Genomic DNA, 16,261 nt, shown 5'->3' on the forward strand with positions numbered 1-16,261 from the left:
TCTTTAAAAGCAAGTGCTTCAGAACAACTACAGCAGGTCTGTTGAAGTGTATCAGTATTTCACTTACATTGATCTACTGTGCTTTAAAATTTATGAGTGTGTGTGTGTGTGTGTGTGTGTGTGTGTGTGTGTTATACATCTGGCTACCTGTGAATGCTACCACTAATCCAAACCTGAAATCAGTAGTCTTTTATGCTAAACCAGAAATATGCCATTCTGATGTATATCTTCTCAAATTCTACTGTAATATTTACTCTTATATCAATATAATACATATTAATATACTGTTATATAACGTAATGGTAAATATTACAATAGAATATATCAGAAATATATCAATAATATCAAATTCTATCAATTTAATTTTAATAACAGATGGAATTAACAGTTTATTTCATGAAACAGATAAAAGTAGTCTACCCTTAATCATTGTCAGCAAGACTAATTTGCCCTAATTTCAACGAGTACAGTTAACCTAAATAGGGTTCATCAATTTCATTCACTGCTGCAAAGAAATGTTTAAACTTTAAATTGTTTCAAAACAAAATGTTTCAAGAAACCAAGCACATCATTGTTTTATAATCTGTTGTCTTGTCGTGTACATAATATCCATAAAGATTCAGTATCTCAAAGAACTTAAGGAATACCACGAATACTGAGAAACTACTTACTGCAGGTCCTGGACGTCCACGTATGCCTGTCACCTAAACAATAAATGAGACAATGTGCAGAGATAAAGTTTCAAAAGAGTTTTAGAAAACTCAATAGTCAGATAAGAAGAACAACAAAAGGCCCAGTTGTTATTTTAGAACAAATGGATGTTAACAGATGGTGCCCATTTCCTCCCCAACTTTCTTATAAGGCTAAGACATTAATTTAAATTCTAATACAAGGAGGCAGTACTGGTATAGTGATTAAGAGCCAATGCTGGATCCAGGAAACCTGCATTCAAATCCTAACCCCAGCCCTTACCAATTGTATGACCTTGAACTAATTAATTATCCTCTCTGTACTTAAGATTCCTTTTCTGTAAAATGGTGATAATGATTATGAAATTAACTCCCTCTCAGAGTTGTTGTGAAGACAAACAAATAAATATTTAGGAAGTGCTTAATACAGTACCTTAGGTATTGTGCTTTTAAATGAACACAAACAATATGAATGGTTTCACTTTTTAGGTAATCTTTGTTAAAAACAAGTCAATTTAAAAGCAAAGCAAAAATGCAAATATTGTCAAATAAATCAACATGCTCTACTTTTGTCTTAACAAAATGATAACTCCTTTAAAACCAAGGAGAATAGTGAGGAACTTTCATCCTATATAATGATATACTTTACAATCATCTCCAAGTCTAAATAACTCTTAAGAACTCTATACACTATGGACTTTACATCATGATAATGACATAACATCGGAGAAGGCAATGGCACCCACTCCAGTACTCTTGCCTGGAAAATCCCATGGACAGAGGAGCCTGGTAGGCTGCAGTCCATGGGATCGTGAAGAGTCGGACACGACTGAGTGACTTCACTTTCACTTTTTACTTTTATGCATTGGAGAAGGAAATGGCAACCCACTCCAGTGTTCTTGCCTGGAGAATCCCAGGGATGGGGTCGCACAGAGTCGGACATGACTGAAGTGACTTAGCAGTAGCAGTAGCAATGACATAACATATTTCCAGAAGTGTGGCACATTAAATCATACCTCTCCATTTGGATGATATAGCCAAATATACTATAAAAATATACATCTTAATTATCACTTTATATTCACATACAATATATTTAATTTTGTAAAATTTTGATTTACACTTTTAGTCATGGGACAATAAATAAATAAAAGTCAGGAAAAATAAACAAGAAATATCATATTAAATTAAGAATTGATCTATTTTATTTTGCTTGTTTTATACTAAAAGTTTGGTTATAAAATAACTAAATTCCCTATTTTTGAAAGTATGTGTATAAGCAATAATATACAATGATGCTATAACTAAGTTTATCAAAGGTACATGAAAACATATACACATGTATACTTACAACAGGTACTAATCCTGGTTCTCCCTTTTGTCCCTATGAAGAAAAAAAAAATTCAATTAGCAAAATATAGTGGCTTGTTGAGCATTAACATGTTATATCAAAATATTCCATGTAAACAATGGAAATTTGTAAGAAAGGTAAAAAATAAAATGAGAAAAAGGTTAACAATCAGTTTTAGAATATTGTCAGACCTTATTCATGAAAAAAACACTACTTCTTTCAAAAACATGAAAATAGAATTAATCCACTGTGTGAAATGCGTAGTTTCCATTCCGTTTTTACGGCAATCAGACCCAAAGAGATGATTAGAGATGTCTGTGATGGGACTTCCCTGGTGGTACAGTGGACGGGAGTCCACCTGTCAATGCAGGGGACACAGGTTTGATCCCTGGTCCAGAAGGATCCACATGCCATGGAGCAACCAAGCTCGTGCACACAACTACTGAGCCCATGCTCTAGAGCCCGTGAGCGGCGACTACCGAGCCCAGGTGCTGGCAACTACTGAGAATGAGCACCCAGAGCCCACGCTTAACAACAAGTGTGCTTTAAGGAATAAGAAATATAATTAAACACAAAGACATGCTTGTGATAAAAAAAAAAAATGTAAAGTCAAAGCACCATAGGAAAAACTACCCAAAGACTGAAAACACAAAGGGAAATCCAGAATATATATATATTTGAACTCTCACACTCATATTACATGCCATTTAGTTTTTAGTGACTTATCAGATGCCAATCCTAAAACACCTGCCATCTTTTTTTTTTTTTTAACTCATGGAAGACTATGAGAAATAACAAGAGATATCTGATCATCTTTTAAAGAAAAAAAGGAAAGAAAATAAAAGATATAATGACATTAGGTAATTCTCAATATCTAAGGAAAACCTAGAAAAATTATTATTTGAACAGGAAAATAAAAAATAACACAAGAAACTATCATAACTCAAAGTGAATAAAGCATAATTTGCTCTTATCTTTATCTTAACACCATCTTTGCATCTATATCTTAACACCACAGATATAGATGGAATTTCTTTTGATTCTTAGAACTTTAGATTATCAAAAATTGTATTCTTATAGCATGATGTCAAGTATGTTGTTTAAATAACATTGGTTGAATTGTATCTTTATATATCTCTACTGTGAACTCCCCCAGATGGTAAAGAATCTGCCTGCAGTGTGGGAGACCCAGGTTCAATCCCTGGATTGGGAAGATCTCCTGGAGTAGGAAATGGCATCCCACTCCAGTATTCTTGTCTGGAGAATTCCATGGACAGAGGAGCCTGGCAGGCCACAGTCCATGTGGTCACAAAGAGTTGGACATGACTGAGCGACTAAGCACACACATACATGAGAATAATTCCTTTTTGGAACAAGTCTAAAAATACAAGTAAAAAGGGAAGAGAAATTACTTCAGCCAAAATTAGAAAAATGAGCCTTCCACTGTTCCACAATACTTGATATGGGATTAAATGTTCTATAATTAAGTTTTGATAACAAATATATCTAATGATTCTATGTATTTCTTATTTTGGAAATAAGTCAAAAACAGAAATATTTACCACTTTTGTTAATGTGAGCTTTGAATAAATCAATTGTGGAATGATAGTTTTACTAAATTTGACTCTCATACCCCTGGGAAGCATAAAATTCAAGTATTTGTGTTCAGATGAGAATTCCAGTTTAATTTAACTTCTCATCTGTTACTCATCACTTAATGCTATGTGGATATGCCTCATCACTTTTATAGAAGCCTTTACCATGGAGGCAGTCACAGTTATTTTTCCCACCATCATGGCATCTGCATTATTTGCCTCCTACAGGATTTTAACAAAGGTTCAATAATCATTTGGTGGTTAACATGAGTAAATGAATAAATTATAAATAGAAATCAGTATTATATAAACCTAGCACAAAGTGTGTTTATACAATATTGCTCTGCTCTCATATTTCTGATGACTTGATAATAAATGGCAGAGACATGAAGATAAGCACATAACTAGAATGTGCTAAATTAACAGCTGCTTTGAGAACGTCCTTCTCCAAGCTGTCCCACACCACCTTTGGAAAGAGGCAGTAAACTAGACGACACAACCCAACAGTTGTCCCTCAGTAAACTGGATGATTACTAACCAAATTAAATTGATTACATCAAGGCAGTTCTCACAGTCTATTCCTTTTTTATTTCACAGTTTATCTATTTACCTACTAATTCATTTATCTATCTGTTTGCATACTATATTCAAACATTTAAGTTTCATAATTTTTTAGCTTTCAAATGTAAATTAAATGTGAGCTGGCATTTGCAGTCCTTCTCCTCTGACATATATTGACGTATAAATAGCTTCACTGATATTTATGACAAATAAGATGAATTCATGGTATTGCCCTCTGAGCCAAAAATGTAAGAAGTGACCAGGACCTCCCCTTGATGACATCACTTTTACTTACCATAAAGGTGTTGCATTGCATTGTACGATTATTAATTTTATGAAGTTCCATTGCATGCAAAGGCAAAGAATTTAAATTTGCTGTCTAATAACTGCCAAGAAAATTGAGATGATTCCTCATTTTCATTCTTAATTCCTGTGTCCATCCCATCTGGATAAGACCGAGCAAATGTCATAGTTTTCAACTTAACCAGAAAACAAAGAACACTTCCAAGGGGATGGAACTCTCTCACGGAATGGGATTACCCATGTCCAATCACTGGTGACTCAGACGATAGTCTGCCTGCAATGCAGGAGACCTGAATTCTATTCCTGGGTCAAGAAGATGCCCTGGAGAAGGGAATGACACCCACTCCAGTATTCTTGCCTGGAGAATTCCATGGACCGAGGAGCCCAGTCTGCTACAGTCCATGGGGTTGCAAAGAGCTGGACAAGACTGAGCGACTAACACACACATGTCCAAATAACAAGTGACGAAACTAAGTAGGCATACCAGGGTCTTGGCTACACCCCATCATTGTCCTGTTGAGTGTAATGCTTGTCTCTGGGATTAGATTCCAGGGTCCTTCAATAAGAAGAGGAGAGAAAGGGAGGTGATGTGTGTCAAATCATTCAACTAATTCTTTTAATTGAATCTTTGTGTGTGAAAGTTGATCAGTCATGTATGACTCTGCAACCCCATGGACTATACAGTTAAATGAATACTCTAAGCCAGAATACTGGAGTGGGTAGCCTTTTCCTTCTCCAGGCGATCTTCCCAACCCAGGGATCAAGCCCAGGTCACCCATATTGCAGGTGGATTCTTTACCAAATGAGCCACAAAGGAAGCCCAAGAAAACTGGAGTGGGTAGCCTATCCCTTCTCCAGAGGATCTTCCTGACCCAGGAATCAAACCCAGGGATCTCCTGCACTGCAGGCTATTTCTTTACCAACTGAGCTATGAGGGAAGCCCCAATCAAATCTTTACTGCCCAACTGATGGGAGAGGGACCACAACTCCACTGAAGTAGAACAAATATCCTCTCACCCTTTCTTCCTTCTTATCTTCATTCCTTACTTCATTCAACTAAACTCTTATTGCGGTGTCTACTGCATTGCAATTAGACACTTATTCTAATATATATGATCAAGGTGTATGATTAACATGACATAGTCTCAATCCCTTAAGGATTCACAACCTTCTGAAAGAGCCATCTATAAATAAAAATTTTAAAAGTGAAGAAAATAGAGGAATCTATAATCTATAATCAAAGTAGTTAAACTATGCTTATATAGTTATATTCATATGGTACTTTACAAAGGGCTTTCAAGCTCTTCAAAGCACAGAATTATGTAGATATCATCAGAATTTTTTAAATTTACAAAAATGAAACTATGCAAAGTAAAACTTACCTTTCTTCCTCTTCCTATAAAAAAGAAAAGAATATATTATTTTATGCATATATATTATTAAGAATCTCGATACTTATTTCAATAATTTTTATAGAGTCAGAATTTAATTTTAAAAGCTTTCCCTGTCACCAGTAGATAGAAATCCAAATTATTTGCACAAATATTTTCATAACAGACAAAATAACGTGCCCCTTTGGAAAATTCTGACATTTGAATATTCTTCACAACTTTTATATAGAAAAAATTCAGTAAATTATAAAATTAGCTATTAAATTATAACTATCTTCAATCAATATTCTCTATTTTTGGTTTTTATACTTTTTTGAGTAGGTTATTCATTCACATGATTAAAAAAAAACAAACCTAAAATATATTAATAAAGGTATAGATTGTACAGTGAAAATTTCTTTGTCCCCTTTTCTCTATTTCCCACATTTCACTTCTCACCAGAGGTCACCATTATTGATTTTCTTTTAGTCTTCCTAACCAAGAACATAATAGAACATTACATGTATTAAAGTCATTATTTGAGTTAGTAGTGTTCGAAAGTTTTCTTTATATATATCTTAAATATTTTGTTTTGTTTATCCTTAACCACCTTATCCTATATATTCCTACTACAAATGAGATAATTTTATTCTTATTATTCATTCTATGAAGTAATATGCAAATATATATTATAATATACTTGTATATTACTTCATAGAGTGAATAATAGGAATAAAAATATTTATAATAGCAATATGTAGGTGACTCAGATGGTAAGGAATCTGCCTGCAATGCTGGGTACCAAGGTTCAAATCCCTGGATTGGGAAGATCTCCTGGAGAAGGGAATGCCAACACATTCAAGTATTTTTGCCTAGAGAATTCCATGGACAGATGAACCTGGAGAGCTACAGCCCAGGGCCTCACGAACACTTGGACATGACTGAGCGGCTAACACACATACATTCTATGAAGTAATTGTATATAGTATATCTATTAATTTGTTAATTTTATGTTGCACTATCTTACTAAATTGTTTTGTAGCATTTTTTTACTCCATTCCCTAAGGTTTTGTAAGTACACAGTTATATTTTCTGTAAATTGATCATTTAACCTCCTCTTTTCTAATATCTAGATTTCTAATTTCTTGTTCTTATCTAATTGTTTGGTCAGGTACATTTAATAATGTTTAATTGTTCTGTGATAAAATAGAAATAAGGGTTGGTCAGAATTTTTATCTGTTCTGTGATGATATACTTATTGGAGTGTTCTTTATCTCATATATTTAGTTAAACAGTCTCATCTTTGCCTTATAGTATCTTTGTATCAACACTGTTGTCAGTACTTTTTAAAATTATTCATCATGGAATAAATTGGGCTTTCCTAAATCACCTATTTTCAGGAAGCTGTGTATTTTGCTCATTTTTTTTTTAATATTTAGAGGAGGTTGTGTATTTTGCTCTTTTTTTTTTTTTTTGCTACTATTGTCTCAACATGAATTTGTCTCCACAGGTTTAATTTTGCTTTACTCCCAGGGATTCTGTGCAGATCATATCCACTTCAGGTAGTCCATTAGTGCCTTGTTTTCAGTTCTTCCCATTATGTCTTCCTTACTGTGTGTATGCTAAGTTGCTTCTGTTGTGTCTGACTCTTTGTGACCCTATGTAGTGTTAGCCCACCTGCTGTAGCCCACCAGGCGCCTCTGTCCGTGTGATTTTCCAGGCAAGAATACTGAAGTGGGAATTTTCTTATTACATGGCTAAAAGCTGTTTGGGTATGTATTCTAGGCCAACTGTTACTGTTGAATGATATCCAAGAGGCTAATTTGTAAATTATTGTGTAATGTTTCCATGAAAATACTTTTGAGCACTTCATTATATTTGTTGTTATTTGCAGTGAAATTTAGGGGGAAAAAATAAAGCCTTGAAACTGTCTTGACAAGGGTACATGCAAGCCTCCATTCATGGCTACTAAAACAAATAACCTAAAAGTTTAATATTAATCTTATCTGGTTCACTAAAACATATAAACATGAACTTGTTTCTCTTATATGTAAGTTTTTCTAACATGTACATGCAAATACACAGTCTTTGCTAAACACAGACACTTTTCTCCAAAAAAGAAGCTTTAAGAACCAATAATTTATGTTATTGTTTTCTCCAGGAAACCCATTCTATTCTCTTGTTTTTCTTAGCCAAAATTAAAAGCATTCTGCATTTATGAGCCTTTATAATAGAGGGTGCTGTGGCACTAAATTACATTAGAGATTATTACTCCATTACCAAGGGCAAAGTTGGCACAGGGAAGAGAAATGTGTTTTTAGATCTCCTCTTAGACATTAATGGACTTCATAGAAAACCAACAAATATCTTGGAGGCACCCAGCATGGATAGGGTAACAAAACAACATCTTAAGCAGTACAAGGAATTCTCAAATTAGGTATAGTCACTTAAATGCAGCCCAAAAAATTCCTTGTTTTTTAAGATGAAATAACTTTCTTTTCATTACTGTTAGATTAAAGTGGGTGAGTGGAATTATTACGCCAAAGACTACTGAATAGCAGCTTAATTATCTTCTTGGGTTGCTGAATTTCGAGAGCAAAAAACACTGTAACTATAAAGATAAATCACTGGACAAATTCTAAGTTGGCCTTACGCATTCTTACCAAAATTGGTATTGCCACCTGCAGTTGTGTGTGGACAGACAGGACAGCATTCCCCGGGGGGAGTTACGGGGTCAGCACATTCAAGCACATCCTGGCACTGAATCTTGTCACAAAGAATGGCGCCATTGTCACAGACACAGATCTGGCAAGGGGCAGGTTTCCAAATGTCCCTGTTTAAGTACATCTGACCATTCTGGGTGCAGGCTATTTCTTCACCATATCCTTCTAGAATAAGAAGAAAAACAAAGAGGTTAGTATCTGAAATTTCAGAATCTGGGAAATATTTAGGAAGGTAAATCATCTTGTGGGTTCTAAAATCTCTGGGCTAAGTGGTAACCTCCTAAGGAGCCAAACAGAAATGAGCTTACTCCATTAGTATTTAAAGACAAACATGTAATTCACAATTAAATTATTATGAAACATATTGTAGCACGATGGGGGCAGGGAAAGTGATCCAAAGTATACTAAATCAGAGTGCTTCCCAAAATCATTTTTGAAGATACAAATAGTCAAACAGCATAAGATCATGTTTGAGGGATAAAAGTAAACCATTTGAAGAGAGGGCAAAAAGAATAGTTCTAAAGAGAATACATAATTTCAGTGTTTGGTGAACCCTATGTGACTTTAAACTGACTTGAAACTTTCCATCAGTAAATCCCACAACAGAAGACAATAAGTATTCGTGTATCATGAAGAAAAACTTAAATTCATTTTAAACATTAAGATAAAAAAAGCTAATGGTTGACCCATTCATGGAGTGGGTTCCGCTAAACATCTGAAAATAGTTTCCTAAACTGTAGTGGAAATGCAAAGCTTATACAGCCAATGTGTTAATTATCTTTGCATCAAAATTAACTAAGTCAGGACCAAGACAACATGGTAAGCTATTACATAATATCTGCCAAATACTTTACTATATTTAGATAAAAATTTAATGCAGATTTGGAAAAATATATGCAATTTTATACACATAGCAATTCTATCATGCATTTGCTATAAAATAAACATATACATCTTTCACATTGTGATTCTCGAGAAACAAAACTATAGTATTTTAAAACACAATGTGGATCATAAATCTTTGCTTAATTCCTTTCATTTCCAACTACTTAAATTCAAAGCTCCTTTTTAAAGCCCAAAAGTCCTCCCAAAGGAATCAGTACAACTCGATCCCTTTGCCTGGTACTGCCTTTCCTTTCCTCAATCCAACTCCAGTAGCCCACTATCACAGATTGCTTAATTGCCACCTGTCCCCCACAATTCTTCTCTGACTAATCTCTAAAAGTAGACTTTCTTTATCCAACTGATGTGCTTTATAGAACACTACATTTAAATCCATGGCTGATTCATGTCCATGTACGACAAAAACCACTGCAATATTATAGAGTAATTAGCCTCCAACTAATAAAAATATATGAAAAAAATATATAAAAAAAAGAACTCATTCATCCATCCTTCCATTGATTCATTCTTTTTGTATTATAAGCAAGGTAATTAAATATTTACTAAAATGGAACCGCTAGGCAAAAATCACTGCTTTCATAAGGTTTATCACAATTAGTATTTACTTATTTATTTTTACTTGTCTATTTTCATATTTCCACCACCAGGCAGTATGAAAGTGAGAACTAGTGTATCTTGTTCATCATGGTATTTCTAAAGTTTGGCACCATACCTTGCATAGAATCAACATTCAACAAGTACTTGTTCAATGGATGGACATGAATGAATGAGTGAATCTAAATTATGGTTGATTAACAATTGTACAGCTACTTTACAAAAATAAAACAAAATTTTAAAATGCATTTACAATAAGTTTATGAAATATAGTTACATTTAGTAACATTTATATATATCTTTCACAATAAATACAGTCAAATGCTAATATAGAACTACAGACGGAAATGATTTCAGTTTAAACAGACATTAGTCTAAATATCCATCTTCATAACTTCAGAAAGTTTTTCTTGGATAACATTCTTCTCATTGCTCTATGGAATACTTTGCCTCACATATTTAGTCTCTCATCACAGATATTTGGTAAATGGAAAATTGTTTTCAAAGCATGGCACCACATCCTGGCTTTTGTGCTATTCAGAAGAAAAGCACAAAATTTCTAATCTGTCTAATCTTCCCCAAATGATGTTTATCACATACTATGTAGCTCATCAATAAAATAATATTGGCTCTGTCTATCCAGTGTTACTATAGGCATGTTCAAGGAAGGAGAAAATAAATATCTAGCTTCAGCATGCTTTTCTGTGGAACTATTTTGAAAACATAAGAAAATAGTACCTAAAAAAAATAATGTATTTTTTAATTCAAAAAGCAGTGCTACTTTTAGATGAAAAGTCACTTTGAAACAATGCAGTTCCAAGGTGAATGTTTCCATAAAACACAATTTCCATAGAAATAGATTCACACCCATAGTCCACTGAGCTATTCCATTAAGTACAAAAAAAAATACTTTTGTTCATTAAGTTTTATGATTAAGACGGAAATATCTAATCACAAGGACTAAGCGCCATTGGCTGAAAATGAGATACACCACAAGTTCAATTCGCTTGCTTCTCCCTTACCACACCCTGGGAGGCAGAAGTGCTCACATGTATTTACAGAGGGTTAAGTGGGCTTGTGCCTAGTACTGCATATGCAAAATATTAAAAGCATTCTGCTCTCAAAAATATATACTATCATTGTGAAGCGGATCTCAATTTCACTGATGAAACAATTATAAATGGGGAAATAGAGAATATGGAAAACAACAAGAGGACGTACAATGATGTTGTCAATTAAATATCATTAAAATGTGAGAGACTCTTCAGGGGTGGGTTATCCTGCTCACTGTGTCTCCTTCAGGGTTGGGATAAAAAGACACACTCTCTCAGACTTGTGTTAACTCATAGGTCACTTTCTTTCTGAAAGCTTAAAACAGTTTTGACCTCACTCCAAAGAACAAAGAAGTGGGCCACTATCTTACTTTAAATGACAATGTTAAAAGTTAGTTTTATACTCTGAGTCATCACTGGTCCGTTTCCCCCTGAGGATTTATAATTAAATTTAGGATGATGTGGAAAGTTAGTTGGAATGCTTTTAAATGGCAGGGAGATGAAAACCCACATTCACTGCTAAACCCTCCCTCTCTGCCCCCACACAGAATCCACACACATCACAGACTGCACAAAAACTCAGTGAGTTCCCATTGTTCGTGTCTGGATGAAAGACATGGACAAAGAAACACTGGGAGGAAAATACAGAGTGTCTTGCAGTTCTCAAGTTTGTACATGGTAGTTGTGTACCTTATGATTTAGGTTGTCTTTTCTGTTTTCTGCATAGATGTTTACTTAAATGAAAAGAAAAGTAAAATAGGAAGCAAAATTGCAGCCAATTTGCAGTGAAGTAGTCATGACATAATTATTTTATGAATGACAATATTATTAAAAATAACTAAGAATTTTTATATGACATTCTGAGAGGGTCAATACCATCCTCCTCCCGATTCCTCCATAGAAATCATAAAATTAATGCAAGCTGACATTAGCCTTTATTGAAGGCCCAGAAGTTTAAAAATCATTTCTTGTAAATATCTGAAAAAGACCTCCAAAACCAAAGTACTTTGACACTTGTATTTTTTTCTCCATTTATATTTCTTTAACTTTTCTATAATTGAGGAGGACTGATAGATACCTGATTGTATTGCCATTATTTTGTAATCTCTCATGGTGGTGTAACTTCCAGAAATTTTATCTTCCAAGCTACATGTTTCTTTCACTCTTACCAAATGTTCCAACAAACTGAATCAATCCATTGCAAAGTCATTATCACAAACATCTTGGCACTGATCTCTTAAGAGAGCAGAGATACATTTTATCTGATCATGTTTTGCTTGAGAGTAACTCAGTTGTTCTGTGTTTCTCAAACATCCTCATAGATTTGTCTTCTCACAAAGTTTAGGTGCTTTGGAATTTGATTGTAAGAATTCAGTTCTTAATCACTAGATGGCAGACCAAATCCACCATCTTATTATAAAAAACAATTAAAAACTCATCCATCAAAATTGCTGTTTGACAACTATGCGCCACACCCTATGTCTACATTTCTTTATACATACTTGTGCAAAAAAGTGTAACTAGAAATGGCCTTATTGAAACCTTTGGCTGTTCAGGAGAGATGTGATTCTATTTTTAATATTAAATTATTGGGCTTTACCTAAAAATTTTGAAAAATATACATAATAAACCTTCCTAAGCCTATGCTGGACATTCTGTAGACATTAACTAAAGAACTTTCCTGAAGAAATAATATGCTCAGCTATCACAGAAATTTTAAATCTTTTATTCAGAGAAGTGTTTGTTCAGATCATTGTATCTCACTAGACTGTGGGCTCCTTGGGAGCCAGACATGTATTCATCTTGGTAATCTTCATACCCAATGTTACATAATCAGGATGTGTACTATGGACCTCTATTTTGAATGAAAGGGAAATGGGTCACTTGGTGGTTCTTGCTAAGTGTACCCCTGACATCTAGACTTCTGTGCAAACAGAAAGGAAGAAGTCTATGTCAGTCATAGCAGCTCATATTTTGAAAGAAAAAATAAAATAAGTTAATAGCAGTCCTTCAGCTTTCCTGGGCTTCCCTGGTGGCTGAGACAGTAAAGAATCCGCCTGAAAAGTAGGTGACCCGGGTTCAGTCCCTGGGTGGGGAGGATCCCCTGGAGAAGGGAATGGCAACCCACTCTAGTATTCTTCCCTGGAGAATTCCATGGACAGAGGAGCCTCATGTGCTACAGTCCATGGGATGGCAAAGAGTCAGACATGACTGAGTGACTAACACACAGCCTTCCTGGCCCACTTGGTCTAGGTCCCATTGGAGGTTATGAAAGTCTGGGCTAACATTATTTAAAGTTTCTCTAATTGCAAAAGTTTCTGCAGGGTTAGAATCATGGCTAGGCAGCTGGTGCCCTCCTGAAGTGGGCAGAGAATGCTTCACGGGACAAAGAGGATGCCGCAGAGCAGCCCCTCTGGTCCCGATGGACCAAACCACAGACGCTGCATTTACCAATGCACAGTGGAGCCCGGCTGCTGGGCTCAGCTCTGGAGAATCTTCCAAGGAAATCCCTCCCTTCCTTCTGCTCTCAGGCACTCTTTATCATCACAAGGGAGAGACAGAGAGGTTAGAGTATTGAGTTCTTCCTTTAGACCCTTCTGACTCAACGCCAACAGTTCTGCACTGATCATCTCTCTTTCCCTGTCTGATCCCTCACATTTAAAAAATTAGACTCATATGAGGCCACCAGAGATAGCTGAGGGGTACGTGTCACATACTTTGACAATACTTTTCCACCTCAGCCTCAAGGTCTGAGTGGGTGGAGAGGTGAGTAAGAAGCAGACCTATGAAGTTTTGCATCTTTTGTTTCTTCAATCCACTTATCGATTTTTACTTTCCAGCAAATCATCTGAATTTAAATCTCTTTTTAGGATGATTAAACAAATTATTACTTTCTTGCGTCCTTCTCTATTTTTTTTACAATTAAATAAAGTCACCTCTCAATCATTATTTAAGCTGAGTTGAATTTCTCTTCCACAAAGATAATATACTTAATATTCTAAAGCAACATAATAACAATTAATTATGAAAACTTATCTTGAAATTTGAGAAAGTAAAAAGAAGACAACTAATACATAGTATTTCAGTGAAACATATAAGTACAGATAAAATGAGATTAGATCAACTGTACAAAGGTAGTTAGTTTCTTCAATACAATCATGAAAGCTTTCTGTCTCATGTCCAAGGGCTTTTCAGTTAACTAGTAAAGCTGCTGTTTTTCCTTTACTTAAAATGGAAAAAATACAAAGGAAACTTTTATATTGGGTACTACTTAACTTTCCATGTATCATTGGGAAATCTAAATGACTGTGGCCAAAATGTGAAACTAAAACTGCACATAATGCACATGCAATGCTCATCTACGGTTTTGTCTGGAAAGCCAATTTTCAGTCTGGTAATCCATTTGACATAGTTTTTTCCCTCCAAACACAAGGCTCAATAATGAATAGCTGTAAAAACGCCACAAAGAGAACTGAGCCTGCCTTGTATTGAATACACTAGAAATGTTAGTAGTAATATCTCTAGCAAACTCTAGTCCTATTCTCAAATATTATATTAATCTTAAGTGAATAAGGAAGTACAATCTCTGCCAAGCAAAATGTGTCTGCCTGCCTAAATGAATGAAAGATTTTGAATTGTGTTGGATGAAGTCTGGGTACTTAATCTATCTCCAGCAATGACGTTGCTTAAAATAAAGAAGAGAATCAAAAATCTGCCTAGCCATTTCTCTCTTCAAATGGGTACTATCATGAGTTTTATGTAGTCATGGAGATAAATTTACCTCCAGATACTCTGGTCGTGGAGTATCTGGAGATAAGTAAGTAGTAAATCCTGAGCAGTGTATAGTACCCACATTTCAGATTTCCTTCATTTCCTTTACTTTTAGCTCAAATGTCACTTTCTCCATGAAGCTACCCTGACCACCTTACAAAAAATTGAAAACTACCACACACAAAGCCATGTCTCCCTCTATCTAACAATCCCTGCTCCATTTTTTTTAATGTGGTATTTAGCACTTTTGAACCTACTATACTGTTGTATTTTTGTCTATTTTTTGCCTCCTTGTGATAGATTTATAGTTCTGTAAGGACAGATATCATTTATTCTGACTTGTCCATTGATATATCCTAATATATACTGGTGTTTTAGAATAGTAGTCAGGATCATAGTATATGCTTATTAAATATCTGTTGAATTAATTTTTTAATTGAATCAAATATTTGTTATTTGTATTAGCCACTTTAGGTGGTAGAGTTGTCTTACAATTGTAGAGTTATTGTATGACTAAAAGGAGTTATTGTTATATTATAAGAGAATATCTAGTATGGTATATTCAAATAAGTATAAAATTAAATATTATATATAATAAGACTTCTAGAATCAAGTCAACTCTGTATCTCATGATTTCTCTGCAGGTGCATTTTGCCTTCTTTTCTTACCTTTCTTCATGCAGAAGAATATTAAAGCCTCTAGAGAAACTCTAGACATCACGGTAGTCACTTTATTCCTTCTAATTCATTCTTTATTGGCTTATTCTTTATTCACTGCCCTCACTCTAACTAAATTGAACTTGCTCTTATAGTGAACTAAACATTCCACAGTTCTCAATGGTTCTTTGACCACATTCACTTTACTACCAATGATTCTAAAGTATTTTAAAGTGTCTAAAGTGAACCTTAGAAGGAAAGTTATGACTGACCTAGATAGCATATTAAAAAGCAGAGACATTACTTTGCCAACAAAGGTCCATCTGGTCAAGGTTATGGTTTTTCCAGTAGTCATGTATGGATATGAGAGTTGGACTGTGAAGAAACCTGAGCGCCAAAAAATTAATGCTTTTGAACTGTGGTGTTGGAGAAGACTCTTGAGAGTCCCTTGGACTGCAAGGAGATCCAACCAGGCCATCCTAAAGGAGATCAGTCCTGGGTGTTCACTGGAAGGACTGATGCTGAAGCTGAAACTCCAGTACTTTGACCACCTCATGCAAAGAGTTGACTCATTGGAAAAGACCCTGATGCTGGGAGGGATTGGGGGCAGGAGGAGAAGGGGACGACAGAGGATGAGATGGCTGGATGGCATCACCGACTCGATGGGCATGAGTTTGAGTAAACTCTGGGCAT

The 16,261-nt window shown here is 34.9% G+C and overlaps 1 protein-coding gene across 2 annotated transcripts in view; it reads right to left on the bottom strand.

Moving 5' to 3' along the window:
- COL5A2 (collagen type V alpha 2 chain) overlaps positions 1-16,261 on the bottom strand; it is a 151,884-nt gene that overhangs the window by 66,455 nt on the left and 69,168 nt on the right. For both annotated transcript variants that reach the window (XM_043487639.1, XM_043487638.1), the window contains exons 2-5: positions 8,533-8,757; positions 5,882-5,895; positions 2,041-2,073; positions 672-704 (exon numbers count right to left, since the gene is read on the bottom strand). In XM_043487639.1, the coding sequence (XP_043343574.1) occupies positions 672-704; positions 2,041-2,073; positions 5,882-5,895; positions 8,533-8,757 (305 nt within the window). The remainder of the gene's footprint in view (positions 1-671; positions 705-2,040; positions 2,074-5,881; positions 5,896-8,532; positions 8,758-16,261) is intronic.

Source organism: Cervus canadensis, chromosome 15, assembly GCF_019320065.1.
Source record: "Cervus canadensis isolate Bull #8, Minnesota chromosome 15, ASM1932006v1, whole genome shotgun sequence".
NCBI lineage: Eukaryota > Metazoa > Chordata > Mammalia > Artiodactyla > Cervidae > Cervus > Cervus canadensis.